This window comes from Cavia porcellus, unplaced genomic scaffold (assembly GCF_034190915.1).
Source record: "Cavia porcellus strain 051 isolate PalLab524CR breed Dunkin Hartley unplaced genomic scaffold, mCavPor4.1 scaffold_26, whole genome shotgun sequence".
NCBI classification, from domain to species: Eukaryota; Metazoa; Chordata; class Mammalia; order Rodentia; family Caviidae; genus Cavia; species Cavia porcellus.
In genome coordinates, this window is record NW_026947509.1 from 39,630,291 (window position 1) to 39,650,433 (window position 20,143).

Genomic DNA, 20,143 nt, shown 5'->3' on the forward strand with positions numbered 1-20,143 from the left:
GGTGTTCCCACCACATCACACACAAATGAGGGCTGCACGAGTTCTCTGGGAGAATGAAAGCCACTTGCTTCATTTGCCAGAAGTATAAACTGGAGACAGTACAAACAGAACCTTAAAGAATTCACATCCTGTGTTTTAGATTTTCAAAAGAATCCCAACGTTATCTTATCAAATTAATCTTTTGAATTTCAGCCTTTTCCTCCTGTTCCTGTTAGGTTTAAACCTTGGTTAGTCCTCGTTTCCTTTTAAAAAGCCTTGAACTGGGCACTTTTTACCAATTCTCACATAATAGGCTGGATTCTTTCTCTGAGCCTTGGCAAAGCTGAGAGCTGCCCAGGTTGACATCTTCTTTTTATTTTTGAATTGATTTGGAAAGAAAATTTATTTGTAAACGACTTTAAAATTGTCCATTTTTTATGTTTGGAAAGCAATTCATGATTCTTGCAAACTGCATTTAAGTTGGAATGTTTAGGATGTGGGTGGTTATTTCCTGCCACAATTGAAATAAAAAAAATAACAAGAGGAATGAGCTAGAACAAGGACTGAAAGTACAATCACTAGCTCATTTACCCAGTACCTTGTTTTTCACATAGCATACTTACGGAAATAACAGAATTTACCCAATTTAATCACTAGTGTTTTAAAACCAGCCATAAGTGGAAATTCTACCTGGAATGTTACACAGAATTACTCTAAACCGTATCCACTGGATGCTGCTTGCCTTTGCTGGATCCATCTGTGTCTCAGTTTGACACTCAGTCCTGCACAGGGCTGTAACACTATGTGATTCATATTGATCTCCATAGTGTCTATGGCTCCCAACATAAGTGAGTCCAAGAGATTGCAGGTATTAATTACTTGTATCTTTTCATTTTTGTTGGGTTGTCCATCATCTGTCCTTTCATGCTGTGGATGGCTCAGAACTTTAAATCCCCTTCACTCAGCATGGCACTAGGGACCATCACGTGGTAAAGAGAAGCTAGTAACACTGTCTGCCCCACCCTGACTCAACCTGACCCTCTCATTCTGATGCCAAGGCTCCCTCTTATGTTGAGTTACTGCTCACACAAGATGGTAGTTCTTGGCATTCAGCCCTAACTTGCAGGACTGTTACTCATTCTCCTTGGCACTTAGACTCACAGCGTTAATAATAAAATTAGTTCTGTTAATATTAGTGGTGAAAGAAGAATAACATCTACTATTTATGACCAGGTTTTGTACTGTGTTTGTTATAACTCTGCAAAAGAATTTATCTTGTCTTCTTTGGACAACTGAAGAAAATAAATCTCAGAGAATTTCAGTTTTGTTCTAAGAAATAAAACTAACACTCACACTCAGATCTCTTCAACTCCAAAGCCCATGTTCATTGCTGGGAGTCACCGCTTAGGTGCCAGCCTGGCCAATGTATCTGTACTGCTACCTCCAGAAACCCAGCCCTGAGCCCAGTAGGGGTTGCATCTGGGTGAACTGGCTTAGTGCCTCATCTGCTACAGCCCCTTGAAGAAACTTGTCAACACACCAGCCTGCCACAGGGACGTTCTTTGAGTTCTAATTGGCTGCTCCCTGCTCCCTCTGGACCAAGACTGGTCCTACTTGCATTGCTTCTGATCAAAGGGTATTGCAAATTTAACTCAAAGGCATCTTACACTCCTGTGTAAGGTGATTTTGTGTACAATGACGGCTTGAGTTCCTCCTCGCAAGCCACTCCCATCTACCCTCTCTGTTTTGTTCTGATTGGCTTTATTCTGTTTTATTTTGTTTGGGTTTTTCTTCTGTTTAAAATAAAATTTTAGAAAAATACCACTTAGGGATGAGGTGGGGAGAAAATAATGTCTGGAAATCCTTAGATTGACTCTTTTCCAGTAGTGACTAAATGTACTAACTACTTTGTGTTTAGTCCTGGGTTGATAATTTGATGTGAGAATTAGATTCTTTGGCATCATCGTTTAATAGGTGAAAAAACCAAAGTTTAGAATTTTCTCTCAAAACAGTAAGTAGCTCAACAGGCATTAAAATTTTGGATCTGATTCCTCATCTTTAGCCCAGCTGCCACACTCTACTACCTTCTATTAACAATAGGAAAGATCAATTATGAACTGAGAACAGTTGGATCAAACATAAATGCAGTAGAAATACAAGATACAATATTAATGGAAAACATAATTGTCCCATGTACTCTACAGGAAGCCAACATGGTAAGGGGGATAATTTTCCTGATACATCAAAATGTACCAAACAAAGGTATGGTCTGCTTTTGAGCTGTTCTAATGTCCATGGTGGGAACATGAAGATAAAAGAGGGGTTTGGCAATTGCATCTGGGTTTTTTTAATGAAAGAATATTGTGCTTGTTTCCGACATGATTATTCGTATGGCTCAGTAAATGTCAGTATGTAGGAAATGATGCCTGCAAAGTAGAGGCCTCAATAACTAAGTGAAAATAAGGGGAAAGAAACTGAAAGATATGAAGGTTACCAACAACAGATATGGAAAAAAAGAGGTCATGGCCTGACTTTGAAATAGGCTTATATCCTTGGTTCTTGAATGGACTCAGGTATAAGAGACACAGAAGTAAGTTGAGAGGGCAGGTAGGTCTTAGATAGAATCACTTCACTGGGCTGTGTTACCTCCTGTCCACCTGAGAAGGCCCATTTAATCATGATGCTGTCTAAGAAGACTTACTCATTTGGAAATAGACAAGGAAAAAGATTTCCACTAATCCCTATCCTGGAAAAATAACAAATCCTGTGACCTGTTTTTACTTGACTTAGGGCTAAATCCTCATTTGTTTTTAATCTATGCAGGAGTCTCCTCCTTTGGATCACTTTTGCTTAGGAACAATTGCTGAGTAAATGAAAAATGTACAAAGGAAGCCAACATGATTAAGAGCTTATTTACAATGATGGTGATGATTTGCTCTTTATTACCAACAGTGGATTCATCCGTCCATGGATGATTATTAGATCCCTTTATAAAGATAGTGCTAAGTGTAAATGAGAAAATGAGCATTTCCAGGGCTCTGCCTTGGTCCCCAGATTGTCTGCCACCACACAACTGAGCAGAGAATACAAAGAGTACTTCAGTTGGTGGAAAAATATAGCAGGGTAGTTAAGCTCCTATTAACATGGTAGTCATTTCCAGATCCTCATACTGCCCCAGCAAGGCAACTGACTAGCTCCCTCTACAGCAGAGACATGTCCCAGGCTGTCATGTAACCCTCTAGGGCCTCTTTTCTAAAAGCATCTTATATAATGCAGGATCAACAGGGAATTACAAATGGTGCTGATCATGTTTCCATATTTCAAATGTGTGTGCTTTGACAGCCAACTTGGATAGTTGAGTTTTTCCTGCTGCTGAACATTTTTCACAGTGCAGATAGCACAGTTTTAAAATTTCCCTTATTAAATCTACTACATTTAACAGTGTCTGAAATTGCCATCACAATTCAGTCTAAAATCATTACACCAAAGCAATCTTGTAAGACTACTGCCTCTCCTCTGCAACTGCTATGAAGGAAGGGTTCCACATTTTCCTGTGGGGGCCAGATCATTTTCAAAGGACCTTTTTCTGGGTTTCATTCCACATCTTGCTACATACCAACACATACTTTTTTTCTGATGTAAATTTACCTTGGAAAATAGATGGTTTACTTGATACATATTTAACATTCAGAATTGGTCAAAGCTCAAATTATAGAACTGGACTACAATTCTACTACTTACTGAGCTATGATTCTCCACTTGGTCCTACTGCCCTCCACAGTAGAGGGCACTGTGGGAAATGGAGAAGTGATTAAGCCACTTAATTCTCTGTGCCTCCATTTCTTCAACTATAAAATGCAGGCAAATGTAATAGTGTCTCCAGGGGAGGAATAAATGGATTTGTGTGTGTTCATCAGAACTATGTACAACACATAGTAAGTGCTGTGTGGTGGTGGTGGGGCAGCCAGAGCACTCGTCATCATGATTATCATGCATTAAGAACCAACTGCAAGGCAGAAGCAAAAGTTAAAGTGAATAGTTAGTACAAGCCTAGGTCTTATAGGAGGAGAAACCATTAATTCAAGAATTATATTATGAAAATTAAGGCTTGTACTTTAGGCAAGTACCCCAGGGGTGCAGTGATAAGGACCCAGTAAGGGGCTCTGTGTAAAGGCCTATGGTGAAGCTTCTCCAACACAGAATCACTTTCAAACTGGGCCTAGAATTCAAGAGAAGGAGAGAAAACATCCATTATTTCCATTAGCAGAGGAGATACTACACTTCTTCACTGAAATTATTTTGGCACAGGGACTCTATTGGTTGTCTCAGTCATTTTCCTTATTGCTGGGACAAAATATTCAACACTCACACCATAAAGGAGTAAAGGTTTATTTGGGCTCCAATTTTCAGTCCATAATTATTCTATTCCCAAATATTGAGTATTGTAATCCGAGTATTATAGTCCCTTTTACAGTTTTCCTCACAATCCCAAAAAAATTATATTTATAATTCCATTGAGATGTTATTGGAATGCCGGAAAGTTAAATCCAGTCTACCACCTCCAATGCAACCCAGTAACAGTAAAGATACCAAGACCTATTCAAAGTTAAGGGGGAAAAAAAAAGTTAAGGGCAGCCAAGCTGTCCTAAACCTAACCCCTGGATGTGCAAAAGCTCTGATCCAAGGCCTCTCCCAGAACTTGTTATCTTGTGAAGAAGTGGGTGGCTCCAGGATGAGTGATGATGAGGATGGTGGGAATTATGTAACTTCAGCTGGCCAGCCAGGTAGGAAGAAAAGCATCTTTGCAAAGTGCAGGGAGAATGACAGGCAGAAGGACCAATCTGCATAATTTAATTAAAGTAGCATTCAAATGATTTTAGGAGGCTGTTGCTTTAGTTTTGATATGTAAACTTTCTCAGGAAGTCATAGCTTCTTGCTTTGAGGCTCCTACCCAGCTGGCATTCCCGGAGATGAGTGGCTCTGCCATCCCATTGTGCTCATCTTTTACAGAGAGCACTATGTGAGGACACTGTCTGATGGCTTTAGAGATTACATACCATTAGCTCCTTGGCTAGCCTTATTTACAATGCTTAGAGCCATTTGAAGAAAGAAGGACATATCGTAGTCAACTCTGTACATATCAGTACATGGAGATAAGTCTCATTTAACTAATGTTACAGCGATTGTTCTGCATTCAAGGGGAGTCACTCAGATTATCTCCTGCACATAGTCAGCTGGCTGCAAGCCAGAGGGGGCATGGTTGAAGGGCTTGAGTGAAAGAAAGCTGCTCACATCATGGTGTCCAGGAAGCAGAGCCAGAAGAAAAGAATGAAGGAAATGCGTCCTTCCCAATCAGGTCCCCAGTGATCTGCCTCATGCAGCAGACCCCACCTTCAACAGCAAGTCAGCTCTATCATCTCAGCGATTACAAAAGTCCCACTTATGAACCCATGAGGCATTAGGGGGTATTCTCAACCTAAGCCATAACATTGACCTTTTCAGTTACTCTCTTTCCACCATTATTCTGCAAATAGAAAATAGATTCCCATGTCAAATGGGTCACTGTCGGGCTCACTGAGGATAAGTGGCTTGTCAGGAATATGCAGATTCTACATGGCAGAGCCTTTTCTCATGTAACAGTCTGCCTGACTAGGAGCTCGCTGTAAGTTTCTCTACTGTGCTTTGCTGACTGCCTTTTCCACCAGGCTGCTATTAAGGAAAAGGATCTTCATAGACTTGAATCATATTGCTCAGTCTATATTAATCATATGTCCTGTCAGTTATTCTATAAATTAACCAAAATATAAGCCGAGTTCTCTCTTCCAGCTGGCTCTGGAACCAGAGAGAGGATGAATGTTAGAGGCCTTTCTTTCACTTGGTCAGACTGACACTTGATGGACAAGCTCTCTCTTTTTTCCCCACAGGCCTAGAGATTGAACCAAGGGCCTTTGTACTGAGTGTCACATTTTACATTTTTTTAATACATAGTATTACTAAGTTACCAGGTTTCTCATTCTGGGCTTAACCTTATGGTCCTTTGGTCTCAACCTTCCAGAGTGTTGGAATGATAGAACACATTCTTGACCTGAACCATGAGCTAGGGTAATACTGATTTTAGTTGTGGGAGCCAGACTGCCGGCAGGCTGGGACAGGCCCCTGTCCTGTGGCCAAAGGCAAAATAATCAGAGGTCTTTTCTGAGGCTTAATGTGCCAACTTAAGGTGCTGTCAAGCAGGACTTTAGTGTTCTGACTGCAAGGACAGAATACACCCATGCTTGCTTCTTCAGGCTGGGAGCCCTGCATGGCCTCTGTTCCGAAGAGGAGCACCTCTGTGTTCTGTGTCCTCCTGCTCGGCATGTAAGTCCCTCCAGAACCCTTTGCTTTGGGTTCTTGATCACTTTTATCTTTCAGGAACTCTCATTTGCTGAAGGTGTCCTGTCCCCAACTAAACTGCACAGGTCTTTTCCTTATTGTAATCCATATATTCCCTTTTATTCTGCTAGGGACAACTTCCCTTGCTATTCAAAGGGAAGAGATACAAGAAAACACAACATCCACCACCTTAAACTTGAAGTCAGGACCTCTAATGCCCTATGTGGAGAAGCTGTGTTCTGTGTATGGTAACTTCTGTGCTTTGAGAGCAGGGGTCAGTCCAGCCAAAGGGGACTGAGAACCTTTTCCTAGGGAAATGACAGTTCACACACTAGTGGCTTCACTGCTGGAATGTGGTTTTTCCCATGTAAGGTCATTTTGTCAGGCTCCTATACAAAAACCACTGACTGGGTGGTCTTCACAACAGCAATTCATTTTCTCACAGTTCTGGGGGTGGAAAATTCAAGTTCCATGTGCCATGCGTGTTGGTTTCTGGAGAGATTTTCTTCTATTTTGTATACCACTGACCTCTCTATTTCTGTGGCCTCTTCACTGTGGGTGACAAAGATTGGGAGTTCTGGCATCTCTTTTTATAAGGACACTGGTCCTAGTACCCTGTGGGCCCCTCTATCAGGACCTCAATCAACACAAAATTACTACTTTAAAGATCTTGTCTCCAAAGAGGGCCATGTTGGGTGTCAGGGCTTCAGAATAAGAATTTTGTGGACACACAGTTCAAAACAACAATTTGTTGCTCTCTGTAGGTCAGCTTTTCTATGGAGTTATCTTCATATATGAGTTCTAATCATGGCTCTGAAAGTTTTAAAGTAATAGGCAGAAGCTAACCATGTATAAACCAATAAGTAAACAGTGTCCAAAAGCACTTAAGGCTGATTTTGTAAGGCTTCCTTTCATATTCAGATATTCAGTGTAAGTTCCATCTTTCTTCTTACAAGACAAACTTTTGTTGCCAGTTCAGGCTTTCAGTGTTGCTGACACCTGACAGAATGAGGGAGGAGTCCTCACTCTGGGAGCCTCTCAGTCTCCTGCCCTGGAGAAGGCTAAGGAGAGCAGGTCTTGGGAGAATAATATATCATCTCTGTCCTGCCCAACCACGCACCAATTTGAGATGGTCAAGATAGATTTAGCTGCATCATAAAGATAGATTAGATATAGAGATCTAATTTGCAGCTCTCACGTAACTTAATGAAGTTTCAGTTGACATTATTTATTTAAGTTAAACTTGTATTTCCTTGCCTATTGTTACAACAATCTTTGTGTGTGCCATCCTAGTGGAGAAAACATTTGCATCTAGAGCTGAGTAATTCTTACATCAAAAAGTGTAGACAAATTTTTTAAAAGCTATATTTGTTTGGATTTCTTGGACAGAGATGATCAGCGTACAGCCTGAGTAGTCCATTGAGACCGCATTCCTGGTGATTGAGACTATTTTGCAGATTTTAAGAAAAACTTTTGTTGTTTCATGATTTTTTTCGTTCTCATTGCCTTCCATTTATTCACTGAGGCTCCTAGCTTTGATCTTTTCCCCCAGTATACTGACTTGTCAATAGCATTTCCCTCCAGCCTTCTTCCATTTCCTGTGTTCATGAAAAGTACTTTACTATATGACCATCTCTACCTTGAAACATGAGATTTTTCCTGTGTGTGTGAATTTAAGATTTCATAAGTACTGGGTGGAAATTTTATATATATATATATATATATATATATATATATATATATATAATTTATATATATATTTATTTATATATATATGCATATATAAAAATATATATATGAAATAACATCACATATGTTTACTAACCTAAAATAAAATCTAGTTTTCCTTATTTCTTTGAAAAATTAAGCATTATACACTGTTAGTCCCACTATTTCTAATTCTAGGACAATATATAGGGCAATATAAAGGACCATATATTAAAAATCTTACCATTTAATCAATGTTGTATTGAATAATTAAATAAGACCCTGCTAAGGGAAAGAGGCAGACAATAAAGCAAAGGAAAGTCTCCAAAAGTTATTTGTTGGTGAGCCCATGCACAATTCATGTAAAGAGACAGGTATGTATGCCAAAGAAACTAATTCTAGAATGTTCCCTTAACTTGATAACAGAGACTAAGGAGAAGAGATGGTCAGAGGGAAGGAAGAGGGAGAGAGAAGAGAGAGAAGATAGGGGAGAAAAGAGAGTCCATCAGCAACAGGGATGAATTCCTCAGAGACAAAGAAGGATCAACGAAAACAGGCCTCTAATGGCTAGAAAGCATCTCATTTGTTTCCCTAAAGACATGACATCTGCCAAAACATCTAACTCCAAATGCTACCCTGGAGGGTTAGCCAGATTTAGAAAGGTGACTAGAAAGAAGTTTGAGATGCAAACTGCATCTTCCCTGCCAGACCCGCGATTGTAGCTGAGCGCTTTTCCTGGCCAGTTTGCCACTGGAGCTGGTGGCAGAGCACTTCCTGCCATCCGCTTGGTGCACTGGATCCATGTGCTCATATCCAAGAAGATCAGAACCTACAGAAGCTACTGGAAAGTGATAAGTCATGTGAATGGGACTGAGTGGGTGCGGTAGACACAGACAATCAGCCTTGGAGAAACCATCCTGTTTGAGATGACACATGCACAAACAGAATCCCACTCTGTACTTTGTCACTGGTGGATACTGTTATATATAGATATTCAATACACACAAGCTAGACAGGCTAAATTGTAGCCTCTCCTCAGTAAATGTCTCCGTTGTTTGGAGTAAAAATGGTTTAGATTAGTACCCCGGGCACTCTGACAAAAGGTCCGGAGGAAGTTAGAGACTTGCCAGCAACATTAGCATGTTTTTCTTCTTTTTCCAGCACTAAAATATGTTTGCTCAAAACCAAGAGAGACAAAAAACTACTGGCAGCCAGTAACTCTTGAAGGCGGGGGGAGGAATGTGCTTTACTTCTTTGGCAAACGTACCAATTAAAATGACGCTGTGTTGTGACAAATTACTGAGCAATTAGTGCCTAATTGAGCATCAGGTTAGTTGCCTCTGTGGAAGTGACTTTCCTATTGCTGGGGTGGCCACCGCTTACAGCAAAACAATCTCCCCTGAACTTCCTGCAGCACCCTACACTCTGGGGAGCCCAGAGACCAAGGACAACCCTTTTCCCTTTAAGATCTCTGAGAGCTATGCTGAAACAATTAGCTTGGCAGAGAGCTCCCAACATTGAAAATCCTACTGGGGATTTCATGCTTCCCCACATGTAAGCAAAATCCATTTTCCATGAGATATTTTTAGTGCAAATATCCCCTGCTGTCCTATTCTCTTTCAGTATACCATTAGATCTTGTGGCCACTCCAGATGGGTCACGTGACTTCTAGGCATCCCTCTCTGATTCCCTCCTAAATGACTAGTCTTGCAGAAGTCGGAGAATATTAGACTGTTAACTAACAAAGACCTCAAAGTCCTTAACGAAGCCCCGCATTCTCACTGACAGGATGTTAAAATGCTTTGCAGCTGCTTTTTCTGAAAGGTCATCTTGGCAGACTGCAGGAGTGACCCTAGTGATAGAGATATTTTCAGTGCTGCTAGCCGTGCTGCCTATGTAAATATAAAAATGTATTAGAACTGTATGTGTGGGAACAGAACAACCATGCTATTGAAAGGAAGTCTCAGGGGAACACTGGTGCCTCTCACAGGGATTTCGTTAACGTGTGCATACTTTTGATAAATCACATTGATTCAGGGTAATCTGCATTTTGCATGAACTAGTTTTTTTTTTTGTTTGTTTGTTTGGCTTTTTTTGCAGGAACTTATGAGCTATGAAAAGTAAAATCCCAGCCACTTACTTAATCAGGTATCTATCAAAATTTCTTTCAGGAAGTACTTGCATTTTTAAAAATACAGTGATTTTTTTCACTCTATATGATGCTGACTTGCTTTGGGAAAAAATGTCAGCATAAAGTCAGATCATCAGTCATTTAACTTGAAAAATAGTGACTTATTTCTGTGTGTCTGAGTGGGAAAGATACATTTCTGCAACTCTGTAAAGCAGGAGTCGAAATATGCCATTGTATGAAACAGAAAGCATCCTCTCAAAATGAATTGAGAAATACTCTCCAGGCAAAATGCTCTGATATTCTTGAGTGCGTTCAGTTGCCATAGATCAAATCTTTCCCATCTCTGCATCCAAGCTATTTGGCCGTGATCAGATGATCAGAGCTCAAGGAAGCGATTGGAGGGTTTGCTGGCTGCAGCTGCAGTGTAGGCTGTGCTCAGGGACAAGGAGCCACTGTTTTTCAAACATAGAATCAACATAGAAGTTATTCTGTAGGCTCCAGGATGCAGCGATGGGCTGCACTGCCAGCATTGTTCTGCTGCAAGCTTTTCGCTCTGTGGTCCAGAGGAGCTGTCCACACATTTGTAGAGGACGCCAGGAAGAACCATCCCACGAAAGCGTGCCTCTGGAAAGTGACGATGAAATGAGTAGACCCAGAACCCTCATCGTAATGGTACTGTATCCATGGCAAAGCAGCCTTCCTTGATTGAACTGTTATTATACAGACATTGTAATTTAGAGCTTTCTTTGGGGGGGGGTGATATTGAGCTTTAGATCAAGATACACACGTCCTAGAGTTTACTACTTTGTGGTGTCATTGTGGAAAAGAGCACAGAACCCTCAGAACTATTTCTACCATTCGAAGAGCTGATTTTTTTTTTTCTCTCTTACATCTGTCAGGAAATTGTGTGTTTTATTGGATTATTAGAGTGTTTTTTTGCCCAGTTTCCTAGCTTGTTAACTTTTCTGCAGAAATAAGAACATTTTGGAGTTCAAGGGGATTTTATTTTATAACTCGAATTTGAAAAAAGAAAAAGTTCAAATGGATATTCTTAGTTTACATGTAAACAATCAAGTTATCTAGGTGTTGATAGATTTCTAACTTCAAGATATTTGTGGCTTTTATTTCTGATTCTGTCACAGAAATGTTGTTTCAAAATGCTTCACTTAGGCATAAAATCAACATAAAATATTGAGAGTTTTGGGGAATTCATGGTGTTTCATTTAGACAGCTTTTTCTAGCCACTTGCTAAATGACTTTTTGGGGGAGCCTATGCCTTAATAACAACACTCTTGTTGTTTCTTTGTGTAATTGTTTAGTTAGGAGAAAAAAAAGTAGAGAATAGAGTCTTTCCTTACTTTAGGTTAAGAATAGACCTGCTTAGTCACTGAAATCCCATTAAGACATAGGTGATGTGTTAAAGTTTCTAAACTTCGGAAGGCACTGAACTCAGGTTAAATTCAGCGCAGTTGGCTTTTTGTCTTAATTTCAAAGTTCGTCTGTCAAGGATGTAGTAAATAATGAATGAAAAATACCTGTTAACACTGTTTGCAAATGAAGGTCACTGGGCTGAGCCTGCACTTTTAAGTGGCAGAATACCAAGCTAAAATTTCATGCCAACTTCAACAAATCAGTATTTGACTTAAAAAAAGCAACACTGCTCTTGAATTTGGGACAATGATTATCTCTAAGTAGAAACATTAAGTAGGAACAGTGTCACACTCATTACTGCTGTAAGTTTTCCCAAATTAAATTATAAAAAGATGTGAGAGTTCAAAGGTCAAAGAGATCTTTGCATAGCAGTACAACTTTTGATAATAACATTAAAATACTATAACTATGTATGTTGTTTATGCCACTTCACATAATAAAATAATATTTTTTAAATTTTACTTATTAAGAAATTTTTAGCTACAAAGAAGGAAAATATTTCAGAATAAAAAATTTTAAATTTATTTAATAATTTCTTAACATTTCAAGGATTTTTTAAAATTCATACAATTCCTTTAACAACAATTGGACTCATAAAGAAGGTATTACAAGTAATGATATTGTACTATGCACTCTAAAAATCCAGAAGAATTTTAATATTTTAATCACAAATGATGTGTTTGAGGAAGTAAACATGATTATCCTCATTTGAACATTATACCGTGTATACATGTACTGAAAGATCACATGGTCACCCTGGAAATATGTACATTCTTATGTCAATCAGAGAGTTTTGAAAAATTTTTAATGAATTTCCTGAAGCGAGGTTCATAGAGATTGCATATCTTGTTAGTATCACACAGCTGCTAAACGCCAGCATCACAAACCACACTTAGCTCAGTGATTTCAAAGCCCAGTATACTTTGTATTCTGTTTGTACTCAAAGAAAATACTAATGATAAAACTGATAACTAGTTTTCTTTTAAAAAAAAAAAACACCTTGCACCACTCAGAGTAAAATGCGGGTATACAGGATCATTGTGCATCTCAGAAATTCCCTCTGGGACACTGCAGAGTTCACACTTTTAACATTATTTACTGAAGGCTCACTGTGTACCAAGCACAGTTCTGGATACTAGGAATCCACCAAGAAATGAAATCATCAAAGGTCACTTCTTTAAATTGCTTTGTTTTAAGGTGAAAGCACTTTTGCAAGTCTTGTGGTCATGGAAATGCTGTATTAGGACAGTAATATTTAGTACACAAACTTAAATAAGTAGATTATTTCTTATTTTCCAACATAGTACTTCTTCAAAACTCTTAATGTGTTTCAAAATCACCTAGAGGTTCTTTTTTATGTAGCTCATTCAGATTCTGAGCTGCTGGCAGGAATGATTCCTATGAGCACATCCAGGGTACAGCCTGGGAATGTACACTTGGGGTGAACAGTCCCAGGTGGCCCTGATGGAGGAGCACATTGGGTCGCCCCATGAGTCATGCTGTGCAGTTCAGGAGGGTGAGAGCCTAGGTTCTCCTCCTGCCTCATGATTTTGTGTTTGTTCATCATCTTCTTACTGAACACATTTTGATTTTGCTTTCTTACCTAGTTTTTTCCTATTGGTCACCAAATTTTATACATTGAAGGTTTTTTTTTTGTAAGGTCACAGACTCAACTCACAGAATTGAAGTTGGAATCATGTTTTTATCACTTATCTGCTGTGTGAATGATTTTTAAGATCTCCATGTCTCTTTTCATCATCTGTGAAATGGGGAGAGTAATTTCAACAACTGTTTACTTGGGTGTAGTAAAATATATGACAAGTGATCAGAATGGGGCCTGCTACATTGGTAAGAAGTTCAGTTGGGTGGGCAGGGTCAACCTATCTGAAAAAGTGACATCTGAGGACAGATGGAGATGAGAGTTTCAGCCAGGCCACATGCTGTGGAGAGTGCTGCTGCAGAAGCCGCAGCTCAGCTGCCTGGCCTTGTGAAGGACAGTGGGCTAGGGACTAAGGAGAAGAGAGTGGAAGGGGAGGACAGTGGGGACAGGTCATGGCAGGGTCCAAAGGCTGTTAGGGAGAGGTGGACATGTACCAAGAGTGAAGAAGCAGCCCAGGGACAGCACACACAGCGTTTAGCATCTGCAATGTAGAGCCCACAGGTCTGAATTTGAATCTGCTCTCTCTGCCCTGATACGTGACTCCGCCATCTTATCCCTCCGCTTCTTCATTGATAAAATACCGAGTCCCTCCTAGGTGGGGTAGTATAGGGATTCAGTAAGTTAATACATGCAAAGGGCTTTCCTGGTGCCTGGTGAATATTTTGTGCTGCATTAACCATGCTATCCTGACTGTCAAGGCCTTGAGCAGGGGAGTAACAGGGCCAATGACTTCAAAAACTTAAAAAAGGCAGGCAGACCATTGACACTGTTGCAAAGATGCCAGCAAAAGACCTATAGAGTGTTTCTTGAAGTTGTGACAAGCGATTGCATTCTGGGTATATTTCAGCCAGTAGGTTTTGTTTGTGAGTTGAACAGATGTGAGAAAAAGCTTGGCTGTGTTGTTTTTGGCTTGAATGTCCAGCAGAATCAAGTTTTACTTCAGACAGGGAAGAGAACAAGTAAAGGAGCGTAGGAGAGAAGGAATCTAAAGTCTATACATGGAAATAGGAGTGTGGAGTTTCAAGGAAATATACAAGGAGGACAAAAGCCTGGCTGAATATAAATAATAACACATGATTAATGAATGAATCAACAATCTCTTTAATCTCCTCTAATATTTATAGTATATAGCCCATCTGATAGTTAATCATACATTGCCTTCTAACATATCTTGAATTATTTAACTGAAGGCTTAATTACTTATTTATTTATGGCTTTTAAAGACAGGATCTCATTTATACAGTTCAGGCCGGCAGCAATCCTCCTGCCTCAGCCTCCAGAGTGGTACAATTACAGGCCCACAGCACCAAGCCCAGCAATGGATTGTTTATTCTACCATATGTTTATTTTTCTTTTTCTGTTAGTGAAAAATAGGCAGGAGTTAAGTCTGTTTTTGCTTCCACAGTGCCCAGCACAAATGTGCTTTACAGACTAGAAGTTGAATAAATATCTGTTGATTATTTGAAATTTTTGGTAGTCAACACCCACATGAAAAGCTCAGTTGAGAAATCTGGTCTTGTTCCTCTTCAGTGAAATGTCTAGCAGTAAGCTAAGGAGGCAGAAATCTGCCAAGATAGACAGACGGTTTGGACGCTGGTGCCCTTCAGAAGGGCTTGGCACTTGGGACTTTGTTAAGGAGATGATGCCCAAGAGTCTCAGTCTGGAGGTGCAGGTTTTGAGTCTTCAGAGATAATCTTTGGTCTGGCAAGATTGTAGTTTGGCTGTAAAGTGGGAAAAAATGTTAAACACCAAAATTGACTATTGGAAACCTTTGTCATTTGTAACAGCCGTGTGAGTCCTAAAACTATTACAATAGTTTACTAAAATGAAGTCAAGGTGAACTGGAGAAAAGGAGAGAATTTTTTTTAAAGTTCTGATCTGTTTCTCATATAAAAGGGTGAACTAACAGAAATCTTTTGATGAATTATTTGTCTTTGTGATAGCATATTTTGTTAAAAGTTCTCAGACATTGTCTAATTTAATGTATGCAGATCCAAAAATTTCTTAGGTCATTTACTTGTCACCAACCCCAGAATTTGGTTTTGCTTTAAGATTTTTTTTTTCTCCTCCAGGAGAAGTAAAATGAGGTCTTATCTGTTGACATTTTGGAGAGTTGTGGTAACACAAGAGGAGAATGTAAAGCAGGCTGCTGCTCTCATTCTGACTATAGGTTCAACTCCCTCATGACAGATTCAAAAGTCTCAGTGTCAAAGAGGAACAAAATAACCCATCCACATCTTAAGAGGTCTCTGAAATAGTTGGAACCATCAATTTTAAATTTGGAAGTACCAAGCACATAGTCTATAAAGCAAGCCAAACGCTGCTTTGACTCCCATTGTTCAAAGACAGGGAAATAGCAATAGCTATTTGTAACAAGTCCAGGGAGTAAAATTTCTATGAGTTAAAGATATGCAGTTTCATGGCAAACCTTTCAGAGCAAGAGTGTTCCAGGTATCCCTTCAAGACCTGCACTGAAGACCACCCTTTGTTGCTCTAGAATTTGCTTGGTCTTGTGGTCTTACAAACTATACTGTATTGGGGTCAAATTCTACCTTCAGCCTTACGACCCTTAAAATAGGAATGTTTTGCACAATTTCAAAGTGGTATAAAACAACACAAAATACCAAAGTATGCAGAAGTGGTGGAAGGGAAAGAAAAGGAGGAGAATGGAATGCAGAGGCAGAGGAGCAGGGAGATGAAGAGGAGGAGGAAGAGGGAGGATAAAACATGCAAAGACCGTCTATGGCTCACCACCCCAGAAATATTTGCAGTCTGACCATTTACAGAAAAGTTGCTTACCTTGTGTGGCAAATGGGGTGACCTTAACCACAAAGTGATTCTTTTTAACCTTTAACCTCTACAATGCATTTTTGCTTTTATCCCTAAGTAGATCCAAAGCAACTTGAAGCTTTTTCCCCTGGGCCCATTGTTTACAGTCTGAGAAATGTTGTGGCCGAACACTGAATTACAGATTTGGAATCAAAAGAACTGTCTCAAGAGTCTCAAGTCTGTCACTTAAGTTCAGATGATTTAAATATGCTGGTTCACTTCTCTCAGCTTGCAAAGTGGAAATGTCCTGCCTGGATTATGTCCTGCCTGTGGGAAGCACCATAACTCTCTCTTGCTAAGACCACATCATGAGATAATTAGTATTATTTGGCAGTGGAATATCTCAGGCTATAGACTAACTGACAGTCCGACATCCACTGTAATCCACTGTACCAGGAAAAGTGCATTATCTGATGGGTAGCTCACTCATCAATGGGGGAGCCATTAACCCAGAGTTGTACCATTGTTTGCTCCACCTCCATCCCAAAAGTGTGGCACAGGGAATGTGACCAAAACCAGAGGCCACCAAGGACATCAACAAGCTTCTACTTGGGCAAACTTTTTGACCTTGAACAGGTTCTTACATTAGGGTCCACTCCAGATAGGCACAACAAGCCCTGTCTACTTCCTGTTCAAATACTGTAGAAACCATCTGTAAGAAAGAAAGCTAAGGAAAGGAATGGTCATCTACCAAAATCATAATTTCATATCTTTGGAACATACATTTGCTTACATGTAACCAATGAATAATATTGGGACCACACAGGGATTCATTATGAAAATTACTTTGAAGGAAATAGAGTAATCTTTCTTCTAATCCATATAATAAATTAACTAATAAAACTATATCAAAGAGATTTTAACATGTTTTATCCAGTTCCATCTTTTTTAAATGAATGAATAAGAAAGAAACAATTCATGAACTCTCTAATCCTGGGATAATGTTTTATTTCATTATATTGAAGAGGAATTTTGAATATACTAACGTAAGAGCTCACTAGGAAAGAAAGTCCATTGTAATGTAGAGCAAGTTTAAATGGTCAGCCTGAGATGAGTATAAAATCTGGAATTTAAATGCTCAGATATTCTTTGGCAGGTTTTTTTTTTTTTAATTTATGTGAACCAATTTTCAACTGAGTGCCAAACTCACAGAAAATGGACAAATGCACTGAGTGCCTTCTCCGTGGGTAGAGGAATTAATTAAATGTGGCAGGAGGCTTAGTGATTAGCAACACAAGTCTTTGAAGCAGAGACTTAAAAAATTCAAATAACATCTGGTATCATTTCATCCAAATAATCTTGCATCTTTATTTTTTCCAAATTATACCAAATTTGCAAATCATGAAGAAAACAGAAAAAATGTTAAAATTTAAAATGAATAAATGATTTTTTAAAAGCAACAAATTAGATTTATATTTTGGAGAGTGATATACAGAAACTTAAACCAAAACAGTGCAAAAATTCAACTACGTGTAAATACAAATAGATATAAATTCAGATGCAGACACAGACATATTTTATGAGAAGCTATAGTGTGAAAGTTAAAAAGATTATTTTTCTATGTAGAACACAATTACATTGCCAGAAAAGAGTGTAAACTCAAATTGCTGGTAATTAAAAAATATGTCAATATTTGAAATAAGCAAATATAGAAAAAAATAAAACATGCTTGATTTTGCTTGTTTCTTTGCTTTCTAGAAGACAGGAAGGACTTAGACTTATCACCAAACACCAGGCTGCCACATAATATCTTGTGAAAACTGAGAGACAAAATTGAAATTAAGAAACTGTCATGTTATGTTTGATGTTATAGTACACGAAGTTACACTCAAATATTTCAAGGAAAGAGACGCTATGGTAACTACTGTTATGTCGGGTTATCTTGTGGTGAAACAATATGTTGCGTAAATTGTTCTGTTTTGACCTGTGTTATGTTGTTATGTCCTCTCTTAATCTCCTTCTTTTTAAAAATTTTTTTAATTAAAAGAAAAAAATTACACTCAGAACAAACAAAAAAGAAATGTCTTTTGAGAAACGAAATGTGAATGCAACATTTCTGTCATGCTTCAACAGATTTTCTTCTAGAAAGTCATGTTACTCCTGCAGATCTTATTTTCACTGAGCTGGTTCACTTAGGTGAGTGGGTCCCAAAGCTTAAGAGTTTTGAAATTCATGCTGTAGTATAAATGTGAAATGTCTTGTGGAGGTCTGTGTGTTATAAGTTTGGTCCCCAAGTATGGTGCTATGGTGAGATAGTAAAACCTCTAAAATGCAAGGCTTGGTGAGAAGAAGAACGGTCACTGTGGTGTGCTTTTGCAGGGAATATTAGGACGCCATCCCCTTCTTGTGATCCTCTTTTCCTTTCTGGCTGCTATGAGGTCAGCAGTTTCTTTTACTCCACCATGATGTACCACGCTATGTAGACTCAAAAACTGTGACACAACCAGCCATGATGGAAACCTCCAAACTACGATCCAAATAAATTTTTCCTCTTACTAATACCCGCTGTAGTTCAGCTTGGCCTTGAACTCATTATGTGACCCAGATTGGCCTCGAACTCACAGTGGTCCTCCTGCCTCAGCTTCACAGTTGCTGGGATTACAGTATCTCATTATTTCAGGTATTTTGTCATGGTTCAGTTCCCAAAAGTTATTTTATTTTGCTGGAATGTAATTTATTTTTAAAGACCATATTCTGGACATGCAATGTGCGTTGGTGAATTTGTCATACTGTCTAGACATAAGAAATTGAGCAAACAGATGTAGCATGCATTTAACAGGCACAGATGACAATGGACAGCATCTGCCCTGCTCTCTCACATAAAGCTGTTTGGTGGCTCTTATAGAGCCAAGTATTGTGGTGGGTACTTTAGTGAGCCTTGCATCCTACTGAAAACTGCTTCATTTGAACATTTAACCTCATCAATGCAATCACAGAAATGGTTCTCTGAGGAAATGGCAATAGAACTGAGCCCTGCAGAATGAACAGATTCTACTAAGAAAACACAAGAGAAAATGCCCTGTGTCTGTGTTAATTTTCACTGTGTTGCTGGAGGTTGAAAACCATAGTTCATGGCTCTGTATCTCTTACTGAGGCTCGTGTGGGACGTGTGATCTCTGGGTCTGCTACTTAAATTCTTTTTGCTGTCTGTGTAAAATGGGATTAGTGGTATTAGTTTCCTATGGTGGCTGTAACAATTTACCACGAAGTAATTTTAAACAATGCAGCTATTATCTTACAGTGTAAAAAAATCCACACGTTTATTATATTTCTGGAGCTGAAATCTGAACCAAATGTCACTGGGCTAAACTGGCAGAGCTGTATCTCTTCTTGGAGGCTCTAGGGAAGAATTTGTTTTGTCTTTCCCATTTTTAAGTGGCTGCTCACATTCCTTGGTTTGTGGCTCTCCTCCAGCTTCAGAGCCAGCCGCATGGCGTCCTCTAATGACTGACCTCCGACCCTCCTGCCTCCTTCCCTCCTTCACTTAACAGGACATTTGTGGGCATGCTGAGGGCCCCTGGTTAATACAGGTTCTCGCTCATCTCCAGGTTAGTAACCTTCATCCCTACAGCCTTAGTCCCTCCTTGTATACAAACAGCACATTCCCAGATTCTGGGAATTAGAATGTGCATATTGTTAGGGAGCTAGTACACTGCTTATTATACTATCTCCAAACGTTATTTTAAGGCTGCAAAGGGTGAAAACAAATAAAGGACCTGTAATACTGTCTGACACTTAGGAAGCACTCCATAAGTTTCAGTTATTTTTACTGCTTTTATTGTCTTCATGGAACTAAGAAAAGTTCACAAGTTTAAATTACTTTAAAACTTATTTTAGTAAAAAATAAAACTGCCAAAAGAAATTTAAATTGTACTGCATAGAATATGAAGAAATAGAATTCAAGGTCAGCTTATTTATTTATTTATTTTTTAATCTTTTTCATTTTTTATCGGTACCCGGGATTGAACTCACGACCGCCTGCTTGCAAGGCAGGTGCTTATGCCGCTGAGCTAAATCCCCAGCCCCAAGGTTAG

General features: G+C 39.1%; 1 protein-coding gene across 12 annotated transcripts in view; it reads left to right on the plus strand.

The window, feature by feature from the left end:
- The window catches only part of Dock10 (dedicator of cytokinesis 10), a 266,509-nt gene that overhangs the window by 48,883 nt on the left and 197,483 nt on the right, over positions 1-20,143 (plus strand). For 4 of the 12 annotated variants that reach the window (XR_010043486.1, XM_063237238.1, XM_063237247.1 and 1 more), the window contains exon 1: positions 10,642-10,861. The exons of 3 other annotated variants lie outside the window; for them this stretch is intronic. Coding sequence is in view for 8 of the 9 variants with exons in the window: in XM_063237238.1 (XP_063093308.1) it covers positions 10,700-10,861 (162 nt within the window). In the remaining variant the exon portion in view is untranslated. Of the gene's footprint in view, positions 1-10,635; positions 10,862-20,143 lie in introns of those variants that run through there. 5 more of the 12 variants (XM_063237249.1, XM_063237251.1, XM_063237239.1 and 2 more) reach the window with 3 other exon arrangements.